The 14,076-nt window shown below is 37.5% G+C and overlaps 1 protein-coding gene across 1 annotated transcript in view; it reads left to right on the top strand.

Moving 5' to 3' along the window:
• Window positions 1-14,076, top strand: part of LOC124805750 (myrosinase 1-like) — a 103,756-nt gene that overhangs the window by 65,506 nt on the left and 24,174 nt on the right. The window contains exon 13 of the mRNA XM_047266318.1: window positions 13,173-13,267. Coding sequence (XP_047122274.1) covers window positions 13,173-13,267 — 95 coding nt within the window. The remainder of the gene's footprint in view (window positions 1-13,172; window positions 13,268-14,076) is intronic.

Genomic DNA, 14,076 nt, shown 5'->3' with positions numbered 1-14,076 from the left:
ACAACAACATTGGGTGCACATTGACCCCGCATGATATAAAAGTCTGCAATACATGCAAAGCCTCAACAGAACACCCATTGTCACTCAATGGGGCAAATCCAACTCTATTTAAATCACATATGTTGCCATCCCCGCGGTTAATGACTTTGATATAGCCTACATTCACTCCTTCCATCACAGATTCAGCAATACCACTTTACTACCTCCTTTGCTTACTAGATGAACCACAAACAAAAATTGAAAAACCACACACTGGCATCAACAAGATAAAACAATAATAAAGCATATGTTTGAAATTTACTGTAAACCCACAACAACAGACATTATCATTTCCTTATCCTCAAACCACTAACACACGCACAAAAGCGAGCAGCACTTCGACACATGCTCCATAGATCTAACACGGTACCATTCAATAAAAAAGCTACCAAAAAGGAATGGACATAATAATGCAGATAGCACAAAATAATGTTTACAATGATAAAACAGTCACAAAACTAAACAACAAAATTAAAAGTAAAATAAGAGCAGAAAGCCCCAAACCACAGATAACAACACATCAGAGCCCAACAGCGACATGCAGTTTCATAACCACTACACAGGATAATCAGAAAAGGTGAAAGAAAGCACAAGATGGTACACAATGATATACAAACACAAACTCACCCATAAAATCACCAATGTTTTCAAAAGACAGGAAATAATCGTAGCATATACAACAGACAATTCTATACAAAAATACATCCCAAAACAGACAAAAAATGAAAACATATGCCAGGAAGCAGATGTGTATCAACTACAGTGTAACACCTGTGAAGGCAGATACATAGGACAAACAGATATAACATTTGATGTCAGATACAAAAAGCGTATGAGAGCCTGGAAATATGGGACAAACCAATCCACATTTGCAGAACACCTGAGAGAAAATGACCATAAACCAACCACTAGAGCACTAGAGCACCAACCACTAGAGCACCTAAAATAATTAGAACCAACAATTAAAAACACCTAACTGTGCAAGAAAATTACCATATACAGGAAACCAAAGCAGAAGTTCCTGTTGAATGACAATTCATTATTTACACTGATAGATAAAATAAAGGAACAACGCTCCAAAAAGGAATTAATATAATAATACTGTCCAATATAATAATAATAGCACCCAACATCTTTTCACTGTGAACCCCTCCACAGAATATTGAAACAAAAAGTCAAACCAACCATTACCAACGTTTTTTTTTAAAAGAAGAAAAAAAGCTCGTCGGTTCTATACCTCCCTCTGTCCCTCTCGCTCATACACACACACATTATAAACACCATGAATAGACGTTAGTCTCGAACATATACTTCGTTACGTTGGCAACAAATAGGTAAACATACCAAACAGGACTAAACATGTAACAGAGTCGCAATATTTACGTTGTGAAAAGATGTGTTCGCCCAAGTAGTTATAGCGAGTGACAAATGAGTGGGAAACATGGTGATCAGTGCGAGGAAGGCCAGAACACAAAGTCGTGATTATATGGCATCAATAAAAGTGATAGTGCGAGCTCCAGATCAGATGAGAGGAAACGGAGATCAGCAGAGAGTAAGTAATTACTTTGTTACAAGAAATCGCGACGTGAACTGTTTAATAATCTAAAACTAACAAAACTGCATCGTTGTAGATCCCACTGATGATGTGTTAGAAAAGGAAAAGGCGAAAAGGGGATGGGATAAATAAAGTATCTAGAAGCACAAACACTGAGTATTATTTACAAAACAAGTATTGATATGCTTGCTGCGGAGGATGGCCACACAAACGAACTTGTTATTCGGCCATGCCTGGCATTTCGATATGGCCTGTACCACAAATTCAGAAGACTTCACCCAAACATCCATAAAACGATACAACATATACAATTAAACAATAAATGCAAATGTAACAATCTTGTACCTAAATATAGCCATGTAAAGATTAAGAATAGTTCACCCAAAATGCAACGTATGCTACTCAGAAATTGTGGTTAAAATACGAAATCAAATCCCTACACTTTAAAAACCAAGATTAAATTTACGACTTGTATAAGACACATTTACAACTTGCAGACTCCATTAATAATATGATAGTTTCTTCCATTTGGTCAACAAGGTCGGAAAGCACACAAAAACTGCTGTACAAAGAATGGAAACAGTTTATAGAAGAAAAATCAAACAGCTCAAAAAACTCCAGTCACAGCATAAAACCTTTACCCACAGCCAAGAAAACCACATACACAAATTATACCAAGATTAGTGAATCTTATGGACACACAGTTAAACAGTAAAGAAAGACAGCTATTGAAGTAAGGGATAAAATGTAAATTCAGATATAGATGAAGATTACTTAGAAAATTTAATTATAGAAGCAGAAAGTGTCTGGACAAAGGAAGATAGGAATGACAACAGCAGTGCCAAATTTATGCTAATTAGAGAATACAGTAGAAAAAGGAATCCAGAATATAATAACCAGTATAAAAACACAACTACACAGAAACATCAAAAACACAGAATCTGCAACACTCAGAAAACTTAGAAGAAAACTTCAAAATAAAAATGTTACCATTTCAAAAGCAGAGAAGAGGAACACAGTATTACTGATGGACAAAAAACAATATATTGAAAAAATACAAGAATTCACATCACAAAATAACATAACAAGATTAAAATCAGACCTACAAACAGATCCCACACAAAAGCAAAAAACACTGAAAATTATTGACATCATACTGGATAACACAGAGACAAGAAAGTTGACGCAGATCACTCCCACTGCACTGGTCCTCTGAAGGCAAGCAAAAATCCTCAAACGAAATCTTGTGAGGCCAATACTGGATTTCAGAAATTCCCCCACCTACAAGCTTACAGGATACATGTTAAAACTACATTGTTAAAACTGCAAGTTAAAAAACGATTGAATCATTAAAATAACACTACACACCTAATACAACAAATAAAAGATATAACAATTGCAGACATAGCAACACTCATCTCATTTGATATAGAAAGCATATATTTCAACATACCAGTACCAGAAACAATGGATGTCATACATAAGAACCTGAAAACATATAGCCAATTCCCTAATGAACAGATTAAGGAAATGTGCACATAAATAAAGCTCATAACAGAACAAAATTATTTCCAATTCAATAACGAATTTTATGTACAAGAAGACGGATTACCAATGAGGACCCCAGTTTCAGGAGCCTTAACAAATATTTTTGTAACCAAAATGAAATACATTATTTTCAGAAAAATAGTAGCAAAAGAATACAACATATTATATTGGTTCAGGAGTATGGATGATATCCTTTGTTTAATAATTGAACCTCAAACAAAAATTGAAGAACTACACATTGACATATACAAAATACATAAAAATATAAAATTCACAATTGAAAGAGACCAGAACAACCAAATTAACTTTCTGGAATAACAATAAAAAAACGCATATGTTTGAAATTTACTCTAAACCAACAGCAACAAACATTATCATTCCCCAATCCTCAAACCACCCACATACACAGTGCAAGCAGCACTTCGACACATGCTCAACAGATATAACGCTGTACCATTCACCAAAGAAAGCTACAAAAATGAAAAGGACATAATAATGCTGATACCACAAAATAATGGTTAAAATAAAATGACAGTCATAAAGCTAACAAAGAAATTCAAAGTAAAATAAGAGCAGAAAGCTCCTAACCACAGACAACAACACAACAGAACCCAATGCAGACAAGAAGTTCCATAACGACTACACAGGATGATCAGAAAAAGATGAAAGAAAGCACAAGATGGTACACAATGACATACAATCACAAACTCACCCATAAAACCACCAATATTGTCAAAAGACAGGGAATAAACATACCATACACAATAGAATATTCTATATAAAAATATACCCGAAAACTGACAAAAAACAGAGACATATATCAGAAAGCAGGCATATATCAGCTACAGTGTAACACTTTTGAGGGCAGATACACAGGACAAACAAGTAGAATGTTTGATGTCAGAAGCAAAGAACACATGAGAGCCCGGAAATATGGGAAAAACCATTTCACATTTGCAGAACACCTCCTAACCATGCAAGAAAAGTACCATATACAGAAAATCAAATCAGAAGGCAGAAATCTTGTTGAATGACCAAGTGAATGACCAAGTACACATGCCAATCTTTTCACTCTCTCATCCATGAAGCTCTCCACAGAGTATTAAAACGGAAAAAAATGTAACCTCATCGGTTCTGTGGCTCTATAACTCACTCAATCTCTCGTTCATACACACACACATTATAGACACCACGAACAGAAGTTAGTCTCGAACATACACTTCGTTAGGCTGGCACCAAATAGGTAAAAATACCAAAGAGGAGGAAACACGTAATGGAGTCGCAATATTTAAGTTGTGAAAAGAAGTGTCCAGCGAAATTGTTGTATCGAGGGACAAAAGAAGAATACTACTCCCCAAAAAAGAGTGAGAATCATTGTGAAAAGTGTGAGGAATGTCAGAACACAAAATTGTGATGATATGGCAGTAATAAAAGTGATTGTGCGACTTCCAGACCAGATGTGAGGAAACACAGGAAATAGTAAGTAATTACTTTTTTACAAAAAATTGTGACGTGAACTCTTTAATAATCTAAAACTACCAAAACTGTAGATCCCATTGATGACGTCTTAGAAGAGGAAAAGGCGAAACGCGTGTGGGATATATAAGGTAACTAGCAGCAGGAGGATGGCCACACAAGCAAACTTGGAAAGAATAGTACTTAAACACACCACTGTCCTACACATTTCCACTACTATACATGCCTAAATAACAATCCATATTCCTTACACTGGAAAAACAAAATCAAATTACGAGAACATCCAACAGTAACACGGTCGTACTACATCTCACTATAAATTATGTAGAGAGTGAGTACGTGCTCAAACATACTGTTACACACCGAAACAATGACTAAAGGTAACTTCTCTTCCCCAATAATTACTCTGGTCAACAGCTTATACTACTAGACAATGAGCCACATCTCCTCCACTTGACACTCATATTACCGTATTACCCACATCAACCAGACGAAAACTAAGACTTATATTTATAGTATTCTTAAGAACCAGGTTCACCATAATCAGCTGTAAATCTTCTTATTGGTTACTGGTTTCGACACATCTGAACTGTCATCATTTCATGATATGTTAATATGTTACAAGATCTGATGATAACAGCAAAGATCAGTCGAAACCGGGAATCAAACCACTACAATGTAAAACATATATTTACACAACTTACATCTACACTCCACTGGCGGCGATGACAGCTCTCCCGACATTACTCTGTAGGGTAAGTGTTCGAGTGACAGGTCAGTGAGGCCCAGTGACTAGCTGGTGGTCCAGAGAAATACTTTATTATACATCAATTACACATCTTGTCATTATTACCATAAGGCAGACATGGCCCACTCCAGTTTGTTGGGACAGAAATGGCCAGAGGTCAACTGGCTTCAACATCAGTGAAGAGGCACACGTGTCAGCGGTTGCAGTACTGACAACCAGTAACTCTGCGGCCCATGAATCTCCCAAGGACCTGATATCATTAGCACTCTCTTTGTTGTGGCGCAACTGCATTCTGCTGTTGAACACCTGCATTCAGGGGTCTCAGGCCCAGTTCGCATCCCCCATAGTGACATATGAAGACTGATGTGCACTGGACATGACCTACTGCCACCTAGCACCAGTCTAGTGGCGGCAGGCGCGAACGGCATGTCGGTGGCTCGGCAGTGCCACGGCATCAAGTCCCATAGTGTGAACTTGGTGCAACAGGCGGCTATTGCGACCCAGTGTCGACCCCATTGCTGCACGTGGGGGTGCCCAGTTCTTTCGTCATCTAGCAAACTCTGGCGCTTTGGTAGCACTGCTGGGATCCAACCTCCTCTGAATCAAAATGTTCAGTTCTTTATTAGTCTATCAGGTAGATTTGTTACACTGTTACCTGTAACCATGTCACATAGCGCTAATACTGTACTTACCTTGTGGTGGTGACGCTGTCATGCTGACTCCAGTCATTACCACTGTTTGGGGCATGTTTCGCTGAGCATGAGTAGCCCATATCGCAATCCTTTTCCGTAAATGCTGCTACCACTTACATGTCCACAGCCTGCTGTTACAAACCAATGGCACCTAAAAAAATGCTCCACGGTGTCCTTTGTACAAAGTCCTACAAGTTTTATTTAAATGTAGGAAACGACATTATATCTAGAGGTCTGTTTGTTACATTTTTATGGTTGTGGACTTGTTTTCAAAAGTTATACAACTTTGATGATGAACACAACAGTAAGAACACTAGTTCAAAAACAGTCTGAGACTAGAGCACATGTCCAGTGCCTATTAATTTGTTATTTAAATATGAGAAATTACTGGGAAAGAATTACTAGCAATTGTTAGTTATTTAAAAAGTTCAAAAATTAACTTACAGGTCATAAAGTGAATGTTTATTGTGACAAAAGTGTTAAGCTACTTGCAAGAATATAGACTTTACCACAGTAGTTTCATCAAATAGGTATCGTATTTGTAGCAGTTTAATTACAAACAAAATCAAGAAAATTGTTTATGTTCTTACACTTTATCCAAGTTGCCTCTGGGGGTGGTGGTGGCATAGAGAGTAGTAATGTGGAAATGAAAAGAGTTCAAAATCTTGGAACCAAAGGGAAATAAAGACGAATAATGAATTACAAACATTTATGGAGAAATCAGAATCATGATGAAAACTGGAAACTGGTGAAAAACTATGTGGGAAGAAAGGAGCTTGAAAAACTTGTGCAATATTGTACATTTCATAAGGAGGTGCTTTCCAGAAGAACTGTTTTAGATAATGATTATTAAAACTATGTTGACCTAAACATTTTATTGATATTTTAATCAAATAAGAATATAACAGTTTTGGCTCATATGAAGCATTACAACGCATACAAAAAATTTTAAAATATTCTCATAACTTTTGACAAGGTTGAGATGTTTAAATTTAGGAATCTCACGCAAAGTGAATTTATGCAGAATACAGTACCTACTACACAAATAAGCTTAATTGCACAAGTTGTGTATAATACTTCACCTAGAACCAGAACATGATTTGTTACACTTTTATTATTGAAGATTTAATTTCGTAAGCTATATAACATTAACCAAGAACATTACTTATTGTTGTGTTGTTGATTGGAGGTAACTAGTATGGACAGGTAAGTAGTATCTAGTAGGGATTATATTCAGTTTTATATTACAGATAACTGAATATTTTGTGATATAATAAGTTGCTACTGACATAACTATAGAAGGCGAAATCCACTATTCCGAAGTGTTATCTTGTTATAAGGGCTGCCCTCATGGTCCAGCTTCAGTTGTTTTGTATGAATTATTTTCATTATGTGAAAAAGATATTTTGTGCTATATAAGCTCTGCTGAGATTTATAAGGATGTCAAAGAAATTTTGTTATTTAACTGCGCTTTCTGTCTTGTTAAACTCGCTGTTGCACAGTAAATAAACTGTTGATATAAATATTGATCCCCACATCTCCACAACCTTCATCTTGAACCCCACAGCACTTGAATCCCATGCCAAAGCACACATCAAAGAACGTTCGAATCAGACAGATTGACATGTTCATACATTGGATACAGTTATTACTTGGAAATATTATGATGACATTGAAACTAATTATGATACTAGTATGATCTTGTGATATTTATATGAAAAATTTAGTAATAATTTAAGAAGTTTTTGCTAGTGAAGAAATGTTTAATTATGAGTAATGATTGTTGAAAAATAGTAGAGATTTACGTTTTGTACAGATGGTAGTCACAGAATATTTGTTTAGAAGAAATTTGCTATGTGAATTACATTCAGCAAAGTACCTACTGTTGTGCAATATTGGATTTAAATTGGTTTGGATTGAATACAGTCTGCATATGGAAGCATGATTCAAAGTAATGTCACAAATAACTCAATTTTTAGCAACTGAAGGAATGTTAGGCTAGCTGAGTATATTATTTGGACAGTACAATGAACTGAAAAACGGTAGGTTTTTCTAGTTTGTACTTGAAATATCTCTGTTTACACTGTAGAAGGATAATATAGTACAAAAATGTCATTTAGGAAAGTGAAACTAGTGTTTTCAGGTGAAGGTTTTATTTGATATTCAGAGCTATAATTTCTCCAGTCAGTACAACAAAGTTCTGCAGGATACGTTGTCTTCACATACTGACTAGTCTGAGTACTTTTGAATTAGCTGACTGGGATTTTGATCCATCACACACGTGCACAAATCCGCACATATTCCACATGCATTTCACATATACTTTTATGGAAGTATCATTACACCTTATCTTTCATTATTTCAAACATGATATCAGTATTTAAAATGTATAATTATGATCCCTTTGTGACTTTTTATCGCTGAGCCATATAACACATTACAATGTGAATGGCACATTGACAAAACCCACAAGAGGGTCACATATGTTCCTTTTTATATATGGGGAAAATAAGGAAATCACACAACAGTTGCTTATTCTACAGTGTCCTACTGTGTGCACGACTAGTTCCAGAACACCTAAAACTCCATCTTCTGGTGAAAAAATAAAATGATTTAACCACCCCAAAGTTGTTCGGTTGAGGATAGCCTCAGATGGTTAGGTGATTTTACTTTTTACACCAGATTATGGAGCTCTAAGTGTTCCAAAACCAGTCATGAACACTACAGAAGTTTGTGAATTAAGCAGTTGTTGTGCGGTTTCCTCATTTTACAAAATAGACTATACAGTTGCAGATTTCTAGTAAGAAGAACTCTTAGCACATCGGAGATAGTTGTGCCGCATACAACTACGATTGTGTGAAATCCTTATCAGGAACACATCACGTGTCACTTCCTCCCCACAAATGTGTGGAAAATTCGTGCTATACCTTTTTTTTTAATGTGATGTAGCTTCAAAAAGAGAGCGAAATTAGCTAACCCATAAACAACGAAATACAGTGGTTGTTTCATATTAAAACAGTTTGTGCTTGAAAATTACCCTCAAGAATTTCACAGTGGCTTTAGACACACCATTAAAGAGATATGTCTAATATTTGTATGTGTGACTCATTTGATGTTCAATGATGAACGCTACACGTTACAGTGCTTCCTGTTTTCAGTTACTTGCCGTGAGAAAGTTTTTCACATGTGAGTACCATTCGCTTGTCGTCCCTGAACATTAAAGAAACAGATAATCGGCATCTGCGCTTGGCCACCTGAGTACTACACGTGGCTCATGGTCTTGTATGAGCCAGTTTTTATCTTGTGTTAGCAAATATTTGTGTGATTCATCAAAGTCTGGTAGCACTACGTTGATGATTATTATACAGTCTCCTCAAACAGGAACTGGTGGATGGTTCACCTCTGTTTAACCGTTCATGCAGTGCTCCTGAATATAGCACACTATAATTAACAGAATCATGCAACATTCATTTAATATGTGCTGTTGGAAGACGTGAAGCCTGTTATAGCATATGAATTATCCCTTGTCGTCTTCTGACAGCCTTCTTCTTCTTCTTCTTCACTTCAAGGACTAGGCCCACCGCTGATCTCAGTCTCCTCATTTCCATCGTCCTCTGAGACCTTATTGTCATAGTTATCTGTAATTGTAGTTCTGTAGTAGGGTAAAGCATAGTCTGGAGCGATTTTGATGTACAATTTACATGCAAATTGATTAATTTATGACAGCTGATTGATTTACGACCTTAACCTATTGTTCTGCTAAGTGATTTTTCATGTAAACCCTCCCTCTCTCCTTAAACTCCTATTATGCTTATTGATTTATGAGGCGCTGGGGAAACCTTTCCTTCTTCGAAACCCCCACGGCAACCCCTCCCCCTCTACCTCATGCACCGCTCCGGAAATTCCCATCGCCTGTGGAAGCACACTTTTGATACCAAATTAATTGACTTCTTAAGTAAATCAATCCATTAAATACCCCCTCCATCTCAGGGAAATCCCCAGCCCTCCCCTCTGCTCGCTCTCTTCTCTTTCCCCACCCCCCCTTTGGAATCTGGTGGGAAAAAGACAGTCTGTGCTAGAGAGGATGGGTCTCACAATACAAGACTAAAATCAAGACAAAATCAATTACATAGCAAAGGATACACTGTTTAGTTCTAGAAATCAATTTGCAGGAGTTGGATGTCTTCACTATCTGTTTATCTAACTTTGGAAGATGCAGGTCTTGTAAAATACATCGGGAAGGAGTGATCAAATGCGTAAGTACATCGCTTTCTTCCGATCCCTCAAGGAATACCGTCATGAAATCGGCATCAAAATAAGAAAAGAATCAAAGACAGCAGTCAGCTTTTATGTATCCCTATTACCTCAATAAACACTCAGTAGAATATTATAAAAAGCCATGCAATAACTGTTCTGTAAGGTATTTGTTAGCTGACATCCCACGGATGTGATTGGTAGAGAGCACAAAGAGACATACTGTAAATTCTACTTCCTATAGTCCGAAACCCGTAAAGAGTTTTGCACAGGTTCAAATGGCTCTGAACACTATGGGACTTAACATATGTGGTCATCAGTCCCCTAGAACGTAGACCTACTTAAACCTAACTAACCTAGGGACATCACACACATCCATGCCCAAGGCAGTATTCGAACCTGCGACCGTAGCGGTCACGCGGTTCCAGACTGAAGCGCCTAGAACCGCATGGCCACACCGGCCGGCTTTTGCACAGGGTAAAGCACACATTCCATTCTGTAGTTGTATATGCAGTTCAAAAGGTGGTAATACAATGCTCTTTAGCTAAGCACACTTCACAAAATCCTATAAGATTGTTGCTCACAACTTTGAATCACACCTGGGCTTGTGATGTGACATATATAAGTCTATTACTCTACGTGACGGTCACACTAGTTAAACAATCAGTTCCAACCGTCTTATCGTTGTCAACGAGAAATGACTGTTTCCCTGGTTCCTGGTGCTGCCACTTCAACTTTTTTTCCTATTCCTCTTGCTGATCTTTTCACCAGGCTGTGCCCTAAAGATCTGTCCACACGGAATTCAGTCTGTAGGTGCCACATGTACCTCCGTTCCCGATTCCGCAGTTTTCATAATTAAATATCTGTGCGGTGCTCCGTTATGCTGTAATATTGATTTCCATATTCATTATGTTGAAATGTAGGCAGGAGACATATCTGCCCCACGCTATGCAACGCTTCTGGAATGGCTTCGCCATTTTTTTGTCTGTTGCAGTTCTTCTCTAAATATTAGGCCTTTAACAAAATGTTTCATACGAGTTTAGTGGAATACGTTGTTTTTTCCGTAGTGTGCTTAATTTTCAATGATTTCCATTTCAGACAAATTCAAGTGACATTCTCGAGTGATCATTATTGTCACACCTGCAGTTGTTTTATTGCGAGCATGTCATCAGAAGTACGAGTTTCTTACATTATATTTACTGACGACGAAGCTGTATAAAATGTATATCTGCGGTTTACTTAGTGGTATCGCCAATAAAGAAAGCAATATCTCCATGCGAAAAGGAGAAACCGTCGACTTCGGCGCCAAAGCATGCGAGAATTGTTGAAGTGGCCTCGTCTAAAGTGCTGTCGCATTCTACCCGAAAATGATGTCAGATAATCTACTTCACCAGTACAAGAAGCAAATATGTGTGTATTAAGTGCAATCATTATTTATTCATCAAATAAAATGAAAGGTAAAAACAACACCGTATTGACAGTGTTACGCACAATTTATCAAACGTGTGATATGTTTACCTCAACATATTTCGGGACTACATAATCACAGTATCAAGTGCTATAAAACAAGGAAACAACTCAATAAATCGTAATTCTATACGTACTGGCACGCGTATAAAAATACTTCTATCGTCCTGTAATGTAACTTACGTCATAACTTCTGTGCCATTAATAACATCGGAAGTAAAAATCTAGCAGCCAACATTCATTGTCAAACATGAAACTCTTCATAGGACAGCTCATGTTGACGTATTGTACTCTCAAGGCTCAGGTGTAAAGTGAAGGCAGTCTCTTTCACCTACAAAAGATAGCACGTTCCTGCAGCGCTTGTCTCACAGTCCCCAACGATACCACAGTCTGTTATAAAATCTCCGAACATCATATGTCAAGTCGTAGTAAATTCTACGAACCAAAACTACACCTATGTTGCATCGTGTGCATCCATACAGAATGACCAACCGCAAACATTAAACCTAACGCCGGTAATTCGAATACGTTGTTGGCGAAAATTACATTCAGGACGGACAACAAATTGGAATAGAGGTTAAAGCATAAGATTGGCATAGTGGAGCACTGGATGGAGAAAGCGGTAGGTTACGTAAGAAAGTGTCAGGATGAAATGTCATTCACTGTTGGTAGGTCCATCTGATTCCACACGTGTTTTAGTCTAGCACAGAGCAGTTTTCTCATCTCTAATACGTTGTTAAAGGAAAATTTTAAGATAATATGAAGATGCTTCACGAAAGTGAAACGCGTTGTTAATAAAAGAGCAAGTTGCAACCAAGAATATTTTTAATTCAAATAAAGAGTAAGGATTATGAAATGAGGTACGAGGGACAAATGGGAAGAAACTTTAAGGTAGTGTTTAAATAACTCAATAATAAAGCGAATGGCTTATTGACGGTGTTTTGAGAGAGGAACGCGTGTTCATTGAGGAGACAGAAATGTCCATAGGTCATTTCTGGGCCCACTTTAGCGATGGGACTTAACAGCTTACTCACTACTTAACCTAAATTATCCTAAGGACAAACACCCACACCCATGCCAGAGGTAGGACTCGAACTTCCGCCGGAACCAGCCGCACAGTACATGACTGCAGCGCCCTAGATCGTTCGGCTAATCCGGCGCGGCATGGCATAGGAAAGCTTATATTGTATTTATTAACGATTCATATGGGCTTTGAAAATGGTAGATAGACGAATGGGACCTGCTACATAGGAAAGAAGACTTGCAAAAGAATTCATCATGTAATGGAGAACTAAGGTGTCTGTTTTACATCATCAAAGCGTAGGACGGTCTCTGATGCCACATCATTTGTTGGCGATGTAATCTACTGTGATTTTTACCCTATCTTTTGCAGGCAGAATCGGCATCACGGTGAGCACCAACTGGTACGAACCTTACAACGATGAGGAGGAAAACCTGGCTGCCCAGGAGCGTATTTTGCAGTTTGAGGTAGGGGAACTTCGCCTTCCTAACGTGCTCTGCTTGACCTCGACTGAAGTTTAAATAGTTTATAGTCCGTGATTTATTGATATAATTAGGTCTCTTTTAATACTATAACATTTATAACAGAATAAGTGACTAGCTCTAAGTGTGCCCTTGGAAATGTGCCCTCAGAAATGTGTCAAGAGCCACTGTAAATCGATAATGATATATAACACTGGAGGATTCATGTTGGCGGAGGTTTTCAATACGATTATTCCTTTCGTTGAATCATTTGTTGAAGAATGTCCGATAGCGATCAAAAACATACCAATTAATCCCTACTAGCTCTTATCATAGCCCTGACACATCAATGAAAGAACACTTTAGAATCAGGGTTTTCGACTGGAATACAATGTAGAATATATTACTTATTCCTATAGAATATCGCAAATGGATACCTATTAACTGATCGTTGTATTAAGGGTACACAACAGGAGTTATATTTGAAGCAGTAATTAGCAGCAACTAGAAATCTAAGGATGAGAGATGTTTAGTTGAAGGTGTAGGTGCTAGGTAGTATTTGTATTCCAGCCCGAATACTGAGACACTGTCGTTTGTGTAATATAGGGATCTATCCCTATACCTGACGCTAACTGTTTCGAAAGAAGAACAACGGGCAAAATGATAATATTGCTTCAGTAACTAGAGGGTGTAGGCAAATCAATGTAGAATGCCAACTTGGGGACACACATAATAATGCAGTCATTAGTGTTATAAGACTTGTCACAGTCAAGGTTATGCAACTTATGTGTAAAATTTATTAGAGTTGATTGCTC

The sequence above is a fragment of the Schistocerca piceifrons genome, chromosome 7 (assembly GCF_021461385.2).
Source record: "Schistocerca piceifrons isolate TAMUIC-IGC-003096 chromosome 7, iqSchPice1.1, whole genome shotgun sequence".
In the NCBI taxonomy this organism is placed as follows: domain Eukaryota; kingdom Metazoa; phylum Arthropoda; class Insecta; order Orthoptera; family Acrididae; genus Schistocerca; species Schistocerca piceifrons.
Note: the sequence above shows the minus strand (reverse complement) of the source record. Positions and strands in the feature narration are given on the sequence as shown.